The 18,416-nt window shown below is 47.4% G+C and overlaps 1 protein-coding gene across 1 annotated transcript in view; it reads right to left on the bottom strand.

The window, feature by feature from the left end:
• Positions 1 to 2,273: 2,273 nt before the first annotated feature.
• CMTM7 (CKLF like MARVEL transmembrane domain containing 7) overlaps positions 2,274 to 18,416 on the bottom strand; it is a 42,508-nt gene continuing 26,365 nt past the window's right edge. Inside the window, exons 2-5 of the mRNA XM_024743503.1 lie at positions 11,774 to 11,947; positions 7,038 to 7,136; positions 4,356 to 4,437; positions 2,274 to 2,859 (exon numbers count right to left, since the gene is read on the bottom strand). Of these exons, the coding sequence (XP_024599271.1) occupies positions 2,846 to 2,859; positions 4,356 to 4,437; positions 7,038 to 7,136; positions 11,774 to 11,947 (369 nt within the window). The 3' untranslated portion in view covers positions 2,274 to 2,845. The remainder of the gene's footprint in view (positions 2,860 to 4,355; positions 4,438 to 7,037; positions 7,137 to 11,773; positions 11,948 to 18,416) is intronic.

Genomic DNA, 18,416 nt, shown 5'->3' with positions numbered 1-18,416 from the left:
ATGTCTGGAAGAGAAGCTGCCAGGCCCACTGCAGCACAAGGGCTGTGTCAGGCCAGGGCCTCTGTCAAGAACACACTTGTGGGGCTTCCCCGGTGGCGCAGTGGTTGAGAGTCTGCCTGCCAATGCAGGGGACACGGGTTCGAGCCCTGGTTCTGGGAAGATCCCACATGCCACGGAGCAACTGGGCCCGTGAGCCACAACTACTGAGCCTGCGCGTCTGGAGCCTGTGCTCCGCAACGAGAGGCCACGATAGTGAGAGGCCCGCGCACCGCGATGAAGAGTGGCCCCCGCTCGCCGCAACTAGAGAAAGCCCTCGCACAGAAACAAAGACCCAACACAGCCAAAAATAAATAAATAAATTTATTTAAAAAAAAAAAGAACACACTTGTTTCCTTCTCTGGGCCTCCTGCAGACACCAGGGCTACCCGCCTGTGGAGGAAACCAGCTGGCACAGGCTGGCTCTGGCCCCACCCGGCCTGCCCCCCCAGAGGACCTGGACTCAAATCCCAGCTCTAGCCCTAACCTCACTTCCCCTCGGCTGTCTCCTTGGGTCTCCCTACTCCACGGCCCGACCTTCAGGATAGATGTGCTTCCTAGCGGGGCCCTCAGAGAAAGAGGCAGTACGATGGCTGCACGCCACCTCCTGCAGAGAGAAGCACAGCTAAGCTGTTTTCCAGAGCCTCTCAGTCTTTCTTGTGGGTAGTGAGAAAACGCCTGTGCAGAGGCCTGCCAGACAAAGGGCACCAGGTCTCTGCTGGCCAGGAGCTGCCTGCTCGTGGGAGATGATGTGGGCAGACCCACTCTGGTCTCATCTCCCAGTGTCCCTAGTGCCCCAGGTGCCAACACCCTATCCCGGGCCTACGGTGGCCACAATGAGCCAAGGCTGGCTCTTGGTCCTTGGGGCAGGTACCTGACTCCCATCCTTCCCCCATGGGTCCAGTCTTCCCTCCTGTCACACCGTGGCTTGGTCCCGCCCAGCTGTCTGTTCAGTGGGTCACTTCCCCGTGCTGCGACAGAGTTTGGCTTACGCCTGGGCACTCCCCCTGGGTGAGCAGCCCCAGAGAGCACCTGGTGTAGAGAAGACACACACGTCCTGCAGCCTGTATCCTTTAGACCTGCGACGCTTAGCTGTTAGAACACGGCGCTGGCCTCTGCTGGACTGTGGTGCCTGCTGTGGGGTGTGCGTAATTGGACCTCTGCCTTCCTCCATTTCCCAAGTAGCTTTGCAGCTACTTAGGTGCCTTAGACAGAAGGTCCTGCATTGCTTTAAAAAAAGAAAAAATTGTGGTAAAATATACGTAACATAGAAGTTAACCGTTTTAACAAGTTTTAGTTACACAGCGCAGTGGCACTAATTACATTTAGATTATTGTGCAGCCATCACCACCGTCCATCTCCAGGATGCTTTTTTTTTTTTTTTGGCTTCTCGGCATGTGGGATCTTAGTTCCCCGACCAGGGATCAAACCTGTATCCCCTGAAGTGGAAGCACGGAGTCCTAACCACTGGACCACCATGGAAGTCCCAACCAGAATGTTTTCATCTTCCCAAATGGAAACTGTAGGCATTAAACATTCACACCAGGGCCCCTCCCTCCAGACCCTGGCAACCAACCACCACTTTACTTCCTGTCTCTCTAAATTCTGCCTACGCTATGCACCTCATGTAACTAAAATCATACAATATTTGTCCTTTTGTGTCTGGCTTATTTCACTTAACACAATATCTTCAAGGTTCATCCATGGGGTAGCATGTGTCAGAACTGCCCTCTTTTTAAAGGCTGCCTGTGTTGCTTTTGAGTCTTGTGTAAACTGTACTGGCTTCCACCCTTTATATCAATTTACTTTGAAAATACACAAGGACTTCCCTGGTGGCGCAGTGGTTAGGAATCCGCGTGCCAATGCAGGGGACACGGGTTCGACCCCTGGTGCGGGAAGATCCCACATGCCACGGAGCAATTAAGCCCGTGCGCCACAACTACCGAAGCCCGCGCGCCTAGAGCCAGTGCTCCACAACAAGAGAAGCCACCGCAATGAGAAGCCCGCGCATCCCATGGAAGAGTAGCCCCCGCTCTCCGCAACTAGAGGAAGCCCACGCCCAGCAACGAAGACCCAACACAGCCAAAATTAAATAAATAATTTATAAAAAAGAAAGAAAATACTCAAATCTTGAGGCCAGGACCATCTGCACCCTCCGCTCCTCTTACCTCCAGTGGGCCTCCAGGTAGCGCTCACTTCACAGCCTTCTTCTAACTTAATAAGAAATCCTTCTGCAATTGGCCAAGTCAACATTTTATTGAAAAACACACAAACAAGTACACAATGGTAACAACAAGAAAGGAGCCAAGACCTCCTATTTGGGGACAGGCTGACCGCATGGTGCTCCCGTAAGCCTCACTTTAAGAAAGAGGGTACCTTCAAGACCAGATTTCCAAGCGAGATAAATTAGGAGGTGGCTGTGTTTTCATAAGAGGATTTAAGGCAGCGCCCCTTCGAGGTCTGGGGAGAGGGGAAGGGTTCGGCAAAGTATTCAAAAACCACCCCTTCACCTTAACGAGGGGAGGGGGGCATCAGTCCCTGAGGCGGTTCTAAAGCAGGAGGGAGAGATCAGATTTCCCTGGAGGCTGCTTTTCTTTCCCGGACGGGGAGGAATATTCTCTGAGGAAGTGAAGAAGGCTGGCGAGAGAGGCTGGACCCGCTCAGGAGCCGGAGGAAGGGCCCGTCCCGCACCCACCGGCCCGGGGACCCAGACCCCGGTCTCTCCTGCGGCCGCCGGCTCAAGCCCCTCCATCAGCGTGGGTCACACGTCCTGCAGCGCCTCCTACAGGGCTGGCGGGCTGTTAGGGCATCAGACGGCGGCATCTGCGGAAGGAAACGGCAGAGTTGGGAGAGCTCGGCCGGCAGGGCCGCCCCACGGCTGCGCATGCGCTGCCTCCCCCCCGCCCGCACCACCTCCCGTGGGAACGATGATTCCTCTCCCTGCTCCTCTCCACCCCAGGCCTCTTCCTCAGAGGGACTGTAACTTCTTCAGCTGTTTGTTTTGGCTCTTCCTCCGTAATTTTACCTAGTATATGTATACTTACAGATTACGTTTAGACATTACCTATTAACTTTTTCGCATTCTTTTTTCATCATTCAATTTTTCTTAAACAGCTTCACAGACATATCATTCATATACCATACAGTTCACCCATTTAAAGTGTTCAATTCCGCCGTTTGCACTATATTCACAGAATTGTGCAGCTACCCCGATTTTAGAACATTCTCATCACTTCCAAAAGAAGCAACCCCTACCCTACTCTCTGTCTCTGTGGATTTGTCTATTTTGGATATTTTTCCTAAATGGAATCCTACAATATGTGGTCCTTGGTGACTGGCTCCTTTCACCTAGCCTTCTGTTAGCTTTTTGCCAGTGGGACCATTAAGATCGAAGCGCTGCTGTTGGCAACCTCTCTGCTGGGCAAGGTAAGGTGCTTCGATATTTTTAATGTATTTTTAAAAAACAAACAAAAAGAAGAAAGAAAGGAAGTGCTGGATCAAAGAAAGAAGTAAATTAACCGAAATAGCTGGTTTGATTTTCAGCAATTCTATTTCTAGAAATTTATTCTAAAGATAAAATATATTAAGTGTGTGTATAGGGATATATTTACAAGGATATTCATTACAGCACTGTTTAGTAGGAAAGAATTAAAAAAAAACAAACAAACGTAATGCCCCCAAATAGGAGACAAGTAAACTACGGCACCGACATGCAATGGAGCCAGTGCAACACTGTGGAGCCACGAAGGATGCCAGAGAAGGACACCTAATGATGTGGGGAAAGTGCCTGACAGGAGGCTAGGTAGGAGCAGAAGAGAAGGTTACAAAATAATACATGAACTCTGATCCTTTAATAAATGCACATGTGTTGGGACCTCCCTGGCGGTCCAGTGGTTTAGACTCTGTGCTTCCACTGCAGGGAGCATGGTTTCGCTCCCTGGTCGGGGAACTAAGATCCTGCCAGCCGCACGGGGCAGCCAAACAAACAAAACAAGCACATCTCTCTCTCTATATATATACTCAGAGAGGAAATGCAGGAGGGAGAGACACCCAGCAGGTGCTATTTCTGGGTACTGTGATAATGGTTTTTATTTTTTTTAATTTCTTTTTCTTATTTCGATTTTCTAAATGTACTACATTTTATTTTTGTCATTAGGAAACTCATTTAAAGAAAACGCTTGGCCATCAGAGACGCAGAGAGACGGAGCAGAGGGTCCTCTGCAGCAGGGTGGCTCCCTACTGCCGAGCTCCAGAGCCTGTGTCCCCCCGTGCCTGAGCAGAGGGAACCTTCTTGGTCATGTTTTCAGACCAGAACTCACCTGTTGACTGGGTCACGCACGAGATCTTGTAGGACAGCCACACGCTCGCCAGGCAGAGGAAGGTGGCCAGGAAGCCGAAGATCTGCACGGGAGAAAGGGGGCAGCAGACGCCCAGGCCAAGGGCAGTCACTCGGGCAGCCCCTTCTGCTGCTCATCCCTGGGCCTGTTTCCTATACCAGCTGTGGCTGGGAGGGAGCTCAGGGACTCAAGTGACCCGGCCACCTGTCCTCGCTCAGGTGTGGAGGTGATGCCCGGGCCCTGGCCGGGCCTGCAGCTGGGACACAGTCAGGCCTCCGGTCGCCACCCCTCGCCTCTTCTCTAGGCAGCTACCTGCCCACGCTCGGGTTTATGTTTACAACAGAGCTAGGGCCAAGCCACCGGACTTTAATTATCCTGGGCTAATAAGACAGAAGAAGGAGGATAAGACAGAAGAAGGAGGAACGGTACCTTTTAATTTGGGTTTTTAACACATTAACGTTCAAGTGGATTTTCTTGGTGTGGTGGCACCATCTGCACTTCACCCATAAAGGCTTTCTGTCTGTCTGGCTTTACAGCTGTGTCGGAGCCAGAAGCTGAGGCCCCAATACCTAGTCTTAGGTTTGCATGTATTTCAGTAACATTAGGCTGAAGTAAGTTCAGGCAGCGCTCCTTTCCTTTCTGTGCTCAGCTGTGAGCACCTAGCCCAGAGCGGCTGCCTCATCTGTGATAAGGAAAGGGCCTCACGGTGGCGCATTAAATGATGGAGCAAGAAACAGGCAGGGACTCAGGTGTCTCTGCCTGGAACTTGGAAGCCTGCAGCCTCTCCTGACTTGTCAACAACACTGGCAGCTGCAGCAGCTAACACTGACTGAGCACTTACTTCGTACCAGGCAGTGTTCTAAGCCCTTTAAAGGAACCCGCACAGCTCTGCCAGGTGGGCACGGCTGTTACGTCTCCCCCCATTTTTCAGCTCAAGAAACCAGGGACAGGAGGTCAACTCTTCAGCCCAGGAATGTGGAGCCAGCAAGGGCCAGACCAGAGATCTGAGCCCAGAGTCCACCTCTGCTTGCCTGTTGCCCAGGTGTCCTCGGGCCCTCCAAGTGCACGGCTGGGAGCTCCCTGAGGTCCAGCCCAGGAGCAGCCAGACCAAGCGCGGGATCATCCAACCTAGCTGCTGGTTTCCACACGTGGCTGCCCGTCACCCCACCCCCGACCCCGTCCACTGCCGTGCCTCCTTTTGTACCAAGTGTCTGCACCACATAATCAGCCTGTTAGAGCCTGTCCTGGCCTCTCATTGTCTGTTCCGCACAATTAGCACATTATACACCATCCCAGTCTCCAACTGTCCACACTGCATAACTGAACAGTTTAATATTGGGCTACACAACGCTCCTCTGGATGACAGTGCCTTGTGTGCTCATTGTTTCATGTGCCCCGGCCTAAGCTAGATCGCCACTTTCTCATCAGCACGGACCATGTCTTTTCATTTCTCCTGGCCCCTTGCCTGGCCCATGCTTGGTCCTAGGCACAGAGATCGTGTACGACAAATGGGGTTTACTGGGATTCCAGGGCTAACATTGTCATGTGCCACCTCAATGAGGAAACCCAGTGGGAATCTCCCCGCGTGGTCCTGAAACACAGCGGGCGCCAAGCTCTTCTGTCCCCCCCTCCGCCAGCCTGCCTGCAGCTGGGCAGGGGGCAACCATTCCTCTTCTTGGAAACTGCCTGGGGAGGGGGGGAAGGTGCTTAGGGGGCAAGAGTGCTCAGGGGTTTGGCTGCCCCTCCGCGGTGACCTTCTGCCCCATGCAGACTCCACCCCTCCGTGGAATTCCAGGCACTCATCCACTCTTGGCCCAAAGTCCAGAGAATTTTGGTACCGTGCGGAAGTGAGTGACTATCACACAGAGAGCTTTTCTTCAAACTCATTTGAAAAGTGAGGCAAATCAGTTCTGGCCTACAGACTTCCAAACTGTAAACAATTAGCTAAATCAGAAATCAGATGACAGCAATCTATAGATCTTTTTACAATAATGTATATACACATATGTGTATCTGTGTGATAAACATATATCGCTCCCATAGCACTATGTTCTGTCCACTTCCATGCTACTTCTATTCATGTTAGCAGATGGGTCATAGATAAATATATATAGCTCCCATAGCACTATGTTCTGTCCACTTCCATGCTACTTCTATTCATGTTAGCAGATGGGTCAATTTTCACCTATGAAAGGTATAGGAGTGTTATTTCCTGGCCTGAATACTGTTAAAAGTCAGGAAGGGCAAAGCTAGGACTCACGGCAGATTATCACTAGCTGATCACAAAAATGTTCCCCTGGGCTGGAAAAAGGCCTCAGAACCTTTCCCTGAACGGGGCTGAGACAGCCATGAGCAAATGACCAGAGTGAACATGAGAATTAAAACCTACTTGCCCTGTGATTTAAGGAGTGGCTGTAAGAGAAAGAGGCCTGGGCCGCTGGGGCCATTTGAGTTCGTAACAGTCCTGCCCATCCACCTTCTGACACCCTCCACCGTGGGCCCAAGTTTAAGGCTATTTGGAAACCACTGCTGGTGGATCATAGGTCCAGACTGATTCTGAGAAAGAAAGGCCCCAGAGAACAACCCCTTTGCTGCCCTGAGAGGAAGAAAATGAGCATTCGGAACAGGAATTCACTCCTGCCGCTTCCCGGAGAATGTCCTCACCGCTCCAGCCACCAGTCGGCTCTGGTTGTAACTCTTGGAAGCTGCCACGATGGACGCGATTAGGAGAAGCAGGGTACCGATTAAATAGTGCAGGAGTTCCTGGGGGCAAAAACAAAGCAGAGCAGTGGGTAGGGAGCTCCATTCCTGGTTCTCAGAGGCACCTGGGCGTTAGGAGAGATGAATGGAGGGGAGGGAGTGACACTTCCTCTTCTCCCTGTAACACCCTGGCAGGAGCAGCGAAGCTCACTGGCAATGAGAAAGGAAGGCCAGCCAGAATGAGGCCACACAAGAGAGAAAAGACGCCAGGCAGGCAGGAGGAGAGGCGACAAAGAGAAAGGATGCTTCTCGGGTGAGGAGAGATGTCCCCTAAGGACCACTCCCCTCCTGAGGTCAATCTGTCCACGGTACCTTGACCTCCGGCCAAAGCTACTAACAAGCAAATGAGCTGCTTCTAACTCCAAGGATGGAGAGTTTAAATGAAGCTCCAGCTCTGAGAAGCAAAGCCCCTTAAAAAGATGTGTGCCTTTGCTTCTGCTTCAGAGAAAGTTCTGGGCTAGCAATGTGCTGGTTTTGGTGGCTGCCTGGAGGGTCTCCCCATTCCATGAACAAAAGTCCTCCCAGTTCTGTCCTCATTTTGTCTTCCCTCTTCTTTTCTGTTGGAAGTGTGCCCTCAGGCCAGACTGCTGAGGGGTCTGCAGGAAGGGCTGACTCTGCCTTTGCTTCCCTTGGGTCCACAGGGGCATCCATTTCTGCCCCATTCACTCTCCATGATAAAATGGGGTCTTTGCAGGCCCTGGATGAGGCGGGGCCTCTATCATTCGACAACAAAGGAATGCTTCGCCTCATCCTTTCCCCTCCCCACAAACGCCAGATCAGAGGAGAACTGGGGCTTAGGGCCACTGACAGTGGGGTGTGCTCCCGAGAGAAATTTATAGCTGTCAAGGCTTATATTAAACATGAAGAAAGGTTTCAAATTAATAACCTAACCTTTACCTTAAGACACTGGAAAAAGGAAAGCAAACTAAACCTAAAGCAAGAAGAAAGAAGGAAATAAAGATTGGAGCAGAAATGAATGATACAGAGAACGGAAGAAAAATAGAGGAAATGAATGAAATCAATAGCTGGTTGGTTGAAAAGGTCAACAGAATAGCGAAACCTTTAGCTAGACTGATCAAGAAAAAAAAAGAAAACATTCAAATGACCAGAATCAGAAATGAAAGACAGATGGGAATCCCCTGGTGATCCAGTGGTTAGGACTCAGTGCTTTCACTGCTGGGGCCTGGGTTCAATCCCTGGTCTCGAAACTAAGGTCCCACAAGCAAAGAGGTGTGGCCATAAATAAATAAATAAAAGCGGGGACATCACTACTGGTGTTACAGAGATAAAAAGGATTTTAAAAGAATACTATGATCAATCATATGCCAATAAGTTAGATAACTTAGATGAAATGGAGATATTCCTAGAAAGACATGCTACTGAAAATGACTCAAGTAGGAATAATCTGAATAAAATTTATAGCAAGTAGAATTTGAATTAATAATAAAAACACTACCCACAAGAAAAGCTCAGGACCAGGTGGCTTCACTGCAGAATTCTACCAAACATTTAGAGAAGAATCAATTCCAACTCTTCCCAAACTCTTCTAAAGAACACAAGAGGAGGGAACACTTCCCAGATCATTCTATGAGGGCAATATTACCCTACTAACAAAACCAAAGACATCACAGGAAAACTAAAGACCAATAATATATCTTATGAATACAAACGCAAAAATCCTAGCAAACCAAATCCAGCTCCACATAAACTGAATTATACACCACAGCCAATCAGAATTGTCCCAGGAATGCAAAGTTAGTTACACATGTGAATATCAATGTAATATGCCATATTAATAGAATCCTGGGGGGAAAACCTACATGACTATCTCAATAAACAAAGAAAAAGCATTTGACAGATTCTAACACCCTTTCATGATGGAAGCAACAAAGCAGGACTAGAAGGTAAGTTCTTCTATTTGATAAACCTCCTACAAAACCCCCACCTAACATCATATTTAACGATAAAAGATGAGTGCTTTCCTCCTAAAATAAGGAACAAGATAATGATATCTGCTCTTGCCACTTTAATGCAACATTCAACTAATTTCTTGCAATGAGCCAAGAAAATGAAGCAAAAAGCATCTAGATTGGAAAGGAATGTAAAACTGTCTCTATTCACAGATGATATGCTCTTATAGATAGATTTGAAAATCCTAAGGAATCCACTAACAATCTATTAGAGCTAATAAATGATTTCAACAAGATTGAGGCTACAAGATCAATATACAGAAATCAATTGTATTTCTATCCACTTGCAATGAACACTCCAAAAATGAAATTAATAATTACAGTTGAAATAGTATAAAAAGGATAAGATACTTAGGAACACACTAAACAAAAATAGTATAAAACTCATACTCTGAAAACTACAAAACATTGTTGAAAGAATTTTTTTTTTTTTTTTTGCGGTACGCGGGCCTCTTACCATTGCGGCCTCTCCCGTTGCGGAGCACAGGCTCCGGACGCACAGGCTCAGCGGCCATGGCTCACGGGCCCAGCCGCTCCGCAGCATGTGGGATCTTCCCGGACTGGGGCACGAACTCGCTTCCCCTGCATCGGCAGGCGGACTCTCAACCACTGCGCCACCAGGGAAGCCCAAGAAATTTTAAAAGATCTAAATAAATGGGAAAACCTCCCATGTTCATGGATCATGACTTAATATTGTTAAAATGGTAATACTCTCCAAACTTATCTACCGATTCAATGCAATTCGTATTAGAATCCCGGGTGACTTCTTTGTAGAAACTGAAAAGCTGACTCTAAAGTTCATATGGAATGGCAAAAATCCAAAACAATCCTGAAAAAAGAGGACAAATGGGAAGACTCACACTTCCTAATTTCAAAACTTACTGCAAATCCATAGTGATCAAGGTAGTATAGTAAGATCAGTGCAACAGAGTTGAGAGTCCAGAAATAAATCCATGCATTTATGGCCAACTAATTTTCAACAAGCTGCCAAGACCACTCAATGGGAGAAAGAACAGCCTTCCCAACAGATAACTGGGACAACAGGATATTCACATGCAAAAGAATGAAGCTGAATCCTTCCTTCATACTATATGCAAAAATTAACTCAAAATGGATCAAACACCTAAATGTAAGAGCTAAAAGTATGGAAGGCTTAAAAGAAAACACAGAGGTGAATCTTCATGATCTTGAATTGGCAATGGCTTTTTAGATATTATACCAAAACCATAAACAACGAAAGAAAAATATAAATTAGATTTCATCAAAATAAAAAACTTGTCCTTTAACAGATACTATCAAGAAAGTAAAGACAAAAAGAAAAGAAAAAGAAAAAATTATGGGAGAAAATATCTGATAAAGGACATTTAACTAGAATATACAAAGAACTCTTACAACTCAATAATAAAAAGACAACTTAATCAAAAAATTGGCAAAGGATCTGAAAAGACATTTCTCTAAAGAAAATATACAAATGGCCAAAAAGCACATGAAAAGATGACTAACACCGTTAGTCATCAGAGAAATGCAAATCAAAACCACAAGCTGTAACTTCACACTCACTGGAATAAAATCTCAGTCAGAAATAACAAGTGTTGACAAGGATGTGGAAAAATTCGAACCTTTATACACCGCTGCTAGGAATGTAAAGTGGTACATCCACTTTGGAAAACAGTCTGGCAGTTCCTCAAACAATTAAACATAGTTACCATGTGACCCAGCAATTCCACTCTTAGGTATATTCCCAAGCAAAATGAAAATATGTCCACACACAAAATTTGTACACAAAATGTTCATAGCAACATGATTCATAATTGACAAAAGGTGGAAATTCATAATTGCCACATGTCCATCAATGATGAATGAATAAACAAAATGTGGTATATCCTTTCCATGGAATATCAGCTATAAAAAGAAATGAAGTACTGATATATGCTACAACATAGATCAACCATGAAAACCCTCTACTAAATGAAAGAAGCTAGTCACAGAAGACCAAATATATGAGTCCATTTACATGGTATGTCCAGAACAGGAAAAGTTACAGAGGCAGGAAGCCAATTAGTAGTTGCTCAGGGCTGGAGGTGATGAGGGATAGGAGGTAACAGCTAAAGGGTACAGAGTTTCTTTTTGAGGTGATGAAAACATTCTAAAAATAACTGAGGTAATGGTTACACAAGTCTGGAAATACACTAAAATTCATTGAATTGTACACTTCAATGGGTAATTGTATGACATGTGAACTATATATCAATAAAGCTGTTTTTAAAAAGAACATAGTGGGAAGAAAAAACCCTAGCAATTTCTGACATGTTTCCTCAGACTCTGCCAGTCCACTTTAGCTGACAAATCTTATCAATACTCACACAGTGTAAATACCCATTACCCCTATCAGCTTCTTCCTTCTATGTTCCTCCTCCAAGTCACACACACACACACAGCCCATTTTCTGTCACTTGAGAAAACAAGCACTGAGGTGAGAGGCACAGCCTTCTTGTAGCTGGAAGGTGAGTTTTAGAAACCAGTGGGACATGAGGCATAGACGTGCACCCAACAGTGGGAAATTCAGAGCTGAAGCAGCCAAGGATGGTGCAGGAGGCGGGGTAGGCAGACAAGAAGGACTCCGTCAGGTCTCAGTGCCCAGCCTGCATCCTGGCCCGGCCACTCCCTTACCGACAGGGGCCAGCTGATACAGGTGAGCACACGGTACAGGCGGAAGAGGTGGACCAGGTAAAAGGCAAGAATCATGATCAAGTTGCAGATGGTGACCACTTCAAAGTAGCTGTAGGCACTGTAGCTGGTCCACACAGAGTTCCTCACGCAGATGAAGGCAATCAGCAGCGAGACCTGGGACGTGAACACAGAGACATCAGAGAAATGCCCACCCAAGATAGGCACCCAGGGAACGAACAACACCACAACAGAAACACAGACAACCACAGGGGACCGAGGAGCTGCCACAATCCAGGTTTACCCCATCACAAACTGGCTGGAACAGTGTAATTTCCCACAGTACAAGCTTTTGAAACACAAGCCATCGTGAACGCCAAGGGCGGCAGGGAGTGGTCTGTTCTCTCTGTTCTCTGAGGTCCATGTGCTGGCAGGATGCATCCTCAGGGAGAGGGCAGGAATTCTGGAAATAACCAGGCAGGACCACCTCCCTTATTTGCTGGACCTCCACCGAGTCAGCGTGATATTGAACCCCAGGTTTCCATGTTAGGTTGAACTGAAGGAAGTTGCCAATATTTGACTGTTTTTGACCCACCAAGATGTCAGTTCATACGTATAACCTACCAGCTGGCAGACAGTAAGCTACTGTCAACGAAAAATCAAATAACCAGCAAGCTAAGAAGAAAAGAGAATTGTATTCGAGCCAAACTGAGTACTATAACCTGGGAAACAAATCATCAGAAGCTCTGAGAACTGCTCCATTGATCAGGCATTAGAAATGCAGTTTTTTATATATTTTTAATACATTTATTTATTTCTTTTTGGCTGCATTGGGTCTTCATTGCTGCCCATGGGCTTTCTCTAGTTGTGGCGAGCGGCGGCTATTCTTCATTGCAGTGCGTGGGCTTCTCATTGCGGTGGCTTCTCTTGTCGCGGAGCATGGGCTCTAGGCGTGCAGGCTCAGTAGTTGTGGCGCACGGGCTTAGTTGCTCCACAGCATGTGGGATCTTCCCGGACCAGGGCTCGAACCTGTGTCCCCTGCATTGGCAGGCGGATTCTTAACCACTGCGCCACCAGGGAAGTCCCACAGTTTCATATATTTTTGAGACAAAGAAATTACGTATCATATTGACAGGTTAGCATTGTGTACACAGTTCCTCAAGTGTTTGTTTTTTTTTCAATTATGCATGTAGAGACAAACTTTTTAGTTAATGCAACCCCTTATAGAAGATGAAAAAGAAATATATTAATCATAGAATTCCAATGCTGGCATGTGAAGAAAGGGGCCAGCTTTTTCTCAAAGGCTGACCTCACCCTCCTGCTTTGAGGAGGTCTGGTTAATGTGTAATGCAGAAGCACACTGCCCGTGGGGTAAGGCCTACCACAAAGGGGGCATGTCATTTGTCGTTGCTGTTTTTGTTTTTTTCTGTTTGTTTGTCCTGCCATAGAAAATTTACGATTTTCCTCGTCGTTACCACTTACTGATGCTTGATGTACATGATCTCCTTGGGACTCCCCACAACTCTGCCAGGTCAACAAGATCACCCCCATGCTCATAAGGGGAAATGGAGGCACACAAGCCTCCATGATTAGCTTAAGGCTACGTCCACTGTAAGCTGCGGAGTCACGATTTGAACCTTAGTCTATCTGATTCCAGGGATCGTGTTCCTCCATGTCAGATGCGGCTTTGCCTTCCCAAAACTATGAGCCCTCACCACAAACGACCTGAGGAAGGCAGATGTGCCATCAAATGTGTGGGAATCCTGGCTACAAGGTGGTGCTTGCTCCCCCCTGGGCCTGCGCTGAGAGCTTGCTAAGTATATTGTTACATGAATGAATGAGCGTGCGGAATAAATAATGACCTAGTAATGAATGAACGACCAGGTCAATTATTAGCAACATAAGACGACCATGGAAGGGCAGACGGGAAGAGGGGAGAGAAGATGCTGAGTTTCTGGGAAGGCCACTCACAGAGAACAAAGTCTTGTTCACCCCACACAGGGGATAAACCAATAACACACAGGTGTTCAACGTATGTAAAGTCTCAGGGTCTATTTTAAAAGCACAACTAATTTAGGACAAAGGTTAAATATTTCACACTGCCTCTTTCCTACAGAACAGTGACTCTCCAAGGGTGTGTGTGTGTGATTTCGTGTCCTATGGGACATTTGGCAATGTCTGGAGACACTCCTGGTTGTCACAGTTGCAGGGGGGATGCTACCCACCCTCCACAATGCACAGGACAGGCCCCGTGATACAGAACTATCTGGCCTCAAGTGTAGCCTTCAAACTACTGTCCTACCGTGGAGAAACCCCGCTGTAGAAAATTGAGTCTACAATGAGAATTAGATCACGAAATGGATCTAACGCTGGTTAAAGAGGCTAACGCTGAAAACTCTATTTTCCAAAGCCCCTCATTGCTAGCATTCTACCAAGGTCCTCGGGTACAGGGACACCAGCTAGCGAAGAACACTCAGCTTAAGCCTAAAGTGGGCGTGCAGAGTGTTCTGCTTAACAGGTCAAAGCAGAAGAGTGTGGCCCTGACACACAGGGACCCTCAACATTTGCGTATTTCCCTTTGCTAATGAGCAGCGCGAGGATTTTCATTTTCTCAGTTCCTCTCCAGCCAGCCCGCCACAGTGATACAACGATTCACACCTTGAGGTTGTTTTAAAGCCTCAAAGGGAGGCTTTGCTTCACTCAGGAGTGTGCATGATGGTCAGAGCTCTGCTGCCCTATAAGCCCCCATTGCCAGGCCTCGTCTCTCTGGGGAGTCTGGGGGGTCTCCCCAGCCTTTCACTGACCCTCTCACACACACTGGGGCATTTTAATTCAAGGCCTGCCTTAAAATGCAAATAACCCAGGATTATGCAGTGGATTTCTAGGTGGAGAAGCTGTTTTGCACCTAATTCAAAGACTAGAATAATTTTTATAAGTCTTCATCTGTGACAAAGTCTGCAGACACGTGGGTGGTAGTTTCCCCAACCAACGAAAGGGGCCCGGGCAGGTCTTCCCCTCTGAGCCCCGGGGCTGAGCGCCGTGCAGCAGGAAGTACATTATTGCTCTACCCCAAACTGTCTCAGACCTCTCTGGGAAATCTGACTGTTAAATAAGACTTCCTGAATTCTGACCCCTGGGTCTCAGGCCGCCTACCACGTGCTCTTCTCCAGCAGAGCCCAATTTTGGACAATCTTGTTTAGACAGCGGATGGTGTGTACTTGTGTACATTACCAGAAGTGTCCTTTTTGCCGAAGCAGTCATTTATTACTACTTTAGCTAGCCAGCATCTTAGCTAGTGCACTTAAGAAAAAAAGAGAGACTTGATTGACTCTAAACTTTCCAAGAACTCCTCCAGGGCCAGTGGGTAACCTCTGCAAGTGCCCTGAATCCTCTAGACCAATACTCAGGGGGCAGCCAGGAAGGTGAAGCAGAAGAAAGAACAGACAATGGAGAGAAAAGGCCTGGGATGTGGGCGACTGCCCTGCCCCCTGCAACCAGCCCTCTCATGACCTCTTCTTCCCCCACCCTTTTTAAAAATTTGAAGTAGAGTTGATTTACAATGCTGTGTTAGTTTCAGGTGTACAGCAAAATAATTCAGTTATATGTGTGTGTGTGTGTGTGTGTGTGTGTGTGCGTGTGTGTACATATATATATATATCAGTTATACATATATGTTCTTTTTCAGATTCTTTTTCTATTATTCAATATTACAAGACATTGAATAGAGTTCCCTGTGCTGTACAGTAGGACACTGTTGTTTATCTATTAGGACCTTTTCTTGTTCTCAGTGAGAAAAGCCTGAATTCAGAGAAACTGAAGTGAAGAAGGCTGGGAGGCTTTTGGAAGACACATACGGTTCCGTTTATTCATTTATTTTTTCTTAAAAATTTATTATTAGTTTTTGGCTGTGCTGGGTCTTCGTTGAGGCACTCGGGATCCTCGTTGCGGCACGTGGGATCTTTTAGTTGCGGCATGCAGATTTCTTAGTTGCAGCATGCATGCGGGATCGAAGCCGAGCCCCCTGCATTTGGGAGCATGGAGTCTTACCCACTGGACCACCAAGGAAGTTCTGGCTCTGTTTAGAGTAACGTCAATGTGATACCACCTAAAAGGACTCAATTGTTTCTCTGGGTGCTTCCTAGCTCCTCTCATAAAGGTCTGTTCTTTTTTTATTTATTATTATTATTATCTTTTTTGGCCTCACTGTAGGAGCTTAGTGCCCCATGCCCCCTGCAGTGGAAGTGAAGAGTCTTAACCACTGGACCATCAGGGAAGCCCCAGGTCTGTTCTTTTATAATGAACTGTCATGAAAGTTGAAAATAAGGTATCTAACATAAATGTCCAGGGGTTTAAAAGTCATGTTGCAAGAACCCTCAACCCAAAGCCGGGTCTCAGACGCCCCGCGGCGCTGTCTGCAGACACTGGCTTTCCCTCAGACTAGAAACCACTTCCTCTCCCTCAAACTGTGTCCTTTCTGACCCCATGCTATCAGAATTCTTACCAGAAGGAAGAGATAATTTTTGTGAAAGCAGCAGTGTTTCAATTTCACAGGAGACGAAGCACACTGAACGTTACCTGAAAGAGACGATCGACCCCTGAGAGTTTTGGAACTAAAACAGGCTGGTCCCTAAGTCCACGGCCAGGTGCTAGGCAGCAGGCCCAGGCCTGGGTGGGTCTCCCTCAAGGAGGAAATGGAATTTTGAAGTCTAAGATGGACAAGTTCTGGAGAAGCCTCCAGAGGCAGTACTCAGGAGATGACCTCTGGTGGTCTCAGGGTCCCGGCTGCCTGTGCCCCGGGACATTCCCTCAGCAGGCCTGTCCCCCCATGCCCTGCCACGTCTGGGGCACTGAGTGTGCCTGTGTCTGGCTGCAGATGGCACCAGACACCTTTGTTTGAGAGCCCGGGGCTGGATGCCAGCAGGTCACCCACCCCACCCTCTCACAGGGTTTTTATTCTGACCTTGGGATAATGTCTCAGTGAGAGAGACAGGCAGGAGGAGAGAAAGTAACTGATAAAAGGCAACATCAAAAGGCCTCAGACCAACTCTAAGAGGCTTTTCTGGAAAAGCCCAGGAGATGAAAGCCAAGCTTGTTCAAAAAGTCAGAGATGTGGACGATGATGCAGGGATGGGAAACAGCCATTTGTAGATTCAAGCAGGCCCCTAGTGACTCTGCTTGGCAGCAGGCAGGCAGGCAGGAGACTCTGCAGTGTTCCAGCTGAGCTCTGCCCTGGGGCACGGGGAGACGCACCTGTCTGCTGGTGAAGCCCCCTCTAGGGACCAGGAAATGGCCCCGTGCAATCTCATGAACAGCCACGTGTCACAGGATTATTCATTGGTTATTAAAATCCACTTATTTTGCTTTCTTGTATTACAAAGATCACACGTCAAGTTGTAAAAAGCACCTTATGACACGTCTTGGAGCTCTTTAATGGCACATATATAGATCTACCCTTTCCTTTTCATCAGCTGCGGCTTCACTGGACTCAGGGTCTCTCAACCTTGGCACCACTGACGCTGACCAGGAGGATGCACTGTCGTGGGGGGCTGCCCTGCAAAATGCCTAGCTGCCACCCGGTCTCTTGTTTCACATGTGGATTTCCTTTCTGTCACACTGGCCCTCCTTGACTTGATGCTCCACAAAGGACAGCCCTTCGTGAGCACTGACTATACCCAAGCCCAGGGCTAAGTGCTCTACAATTTTTAACCAAGTTCATCCTCACACAGCAGTCCTGGAAGGTAAATACTACTGTCATCATTTTACAAGGAAAATGAGGCACAGAAAGGTTAAGTGACTTGCTGAGAGTCACACAGCAGGGGAGTAGAGCCCGCTGGGCCCCGGCATGCGACGGCATGTCCTTGCTCCCCGCCGTGATGCTGCCCTGCCTACAGGACCTGTTTGTTTCTCTCCAGGACCGTTTCCTGGCTCTTGCCTCTGTTTTCAGCCAAGGGCTTGAACTCTCTGTCCAGTTCCCACTACGGGCGAGCACGGAACAGCCTGTGGGACCCCGGATAAAAGAAGGGAATCCTACCCTGATTCAGATTCCCACACACTCGGAGGCAGGGCTCTGGGGCTCCAACTCAGAAAGGTGGGCCCGTTAAAAATGGTGGTCATGTCAACAGGGTTACTCTAATTACATAATCAATACTTATTCAGTATAGAAAATTAATTCATACAGGTGTCTATTTAACAAAAATCACCAATAATCCCACTTCTCAGAGATAACCACCACCCCTGGTATTTTGGGGTATTTCTTTCCACATATGGATGTTATGAGCACATATGTATTATTTTTCCTTTTTGAAGATTGGATTACATGCTATATACAGTTTTATACTCTGCTTTGTAAAAAGATTAAGTATTTTACCATTTGTAGTCTCTCCTCACTCGGTTATTCTGCTTTAGAGCCCCAGCAAGCTGTGTATTTCACCTGCTTATTTCTGTTGTCACCCCCCGAACATAAGCCCCCTGATGATGGGGGCTTTGCTCTGTTTTGCTCACTGTTGTTGCCCCAGAGCCAGGAACCCTGAACGGTGCGTGGGTTCTCCATAGTTATTTGTGGCTGGAATGAATGAATATAGTTTACGGTGCACCCCTGAGGCCTTCCACGTGCCAGGCACTGGGCAAGGCCACGCTCCTGCTGCCT

Source organism: Neophocaena asiaeorientalis, unplaced genomic scaffold, assembly GCF_003031525.2.
Source record: "Neophocaena asiaeorientalis asiaeorientalis breed wild unplaced genomic scaffold, Neophocaena_asiaeorientalis_V1.1 scaffold332, whole genome shotgun sequence".
In the NCBI taxonomy this organism is placed as follows: Eukaryota; Metazoa; Chordata; class Mammalia; order Artiodactyla; family Phocoenidae; genus Neophocaena; species Neophocaena asiaeorientalis.
This window is presented reverse-complemented; position numbering and strand designations above follow the sequence as displayed.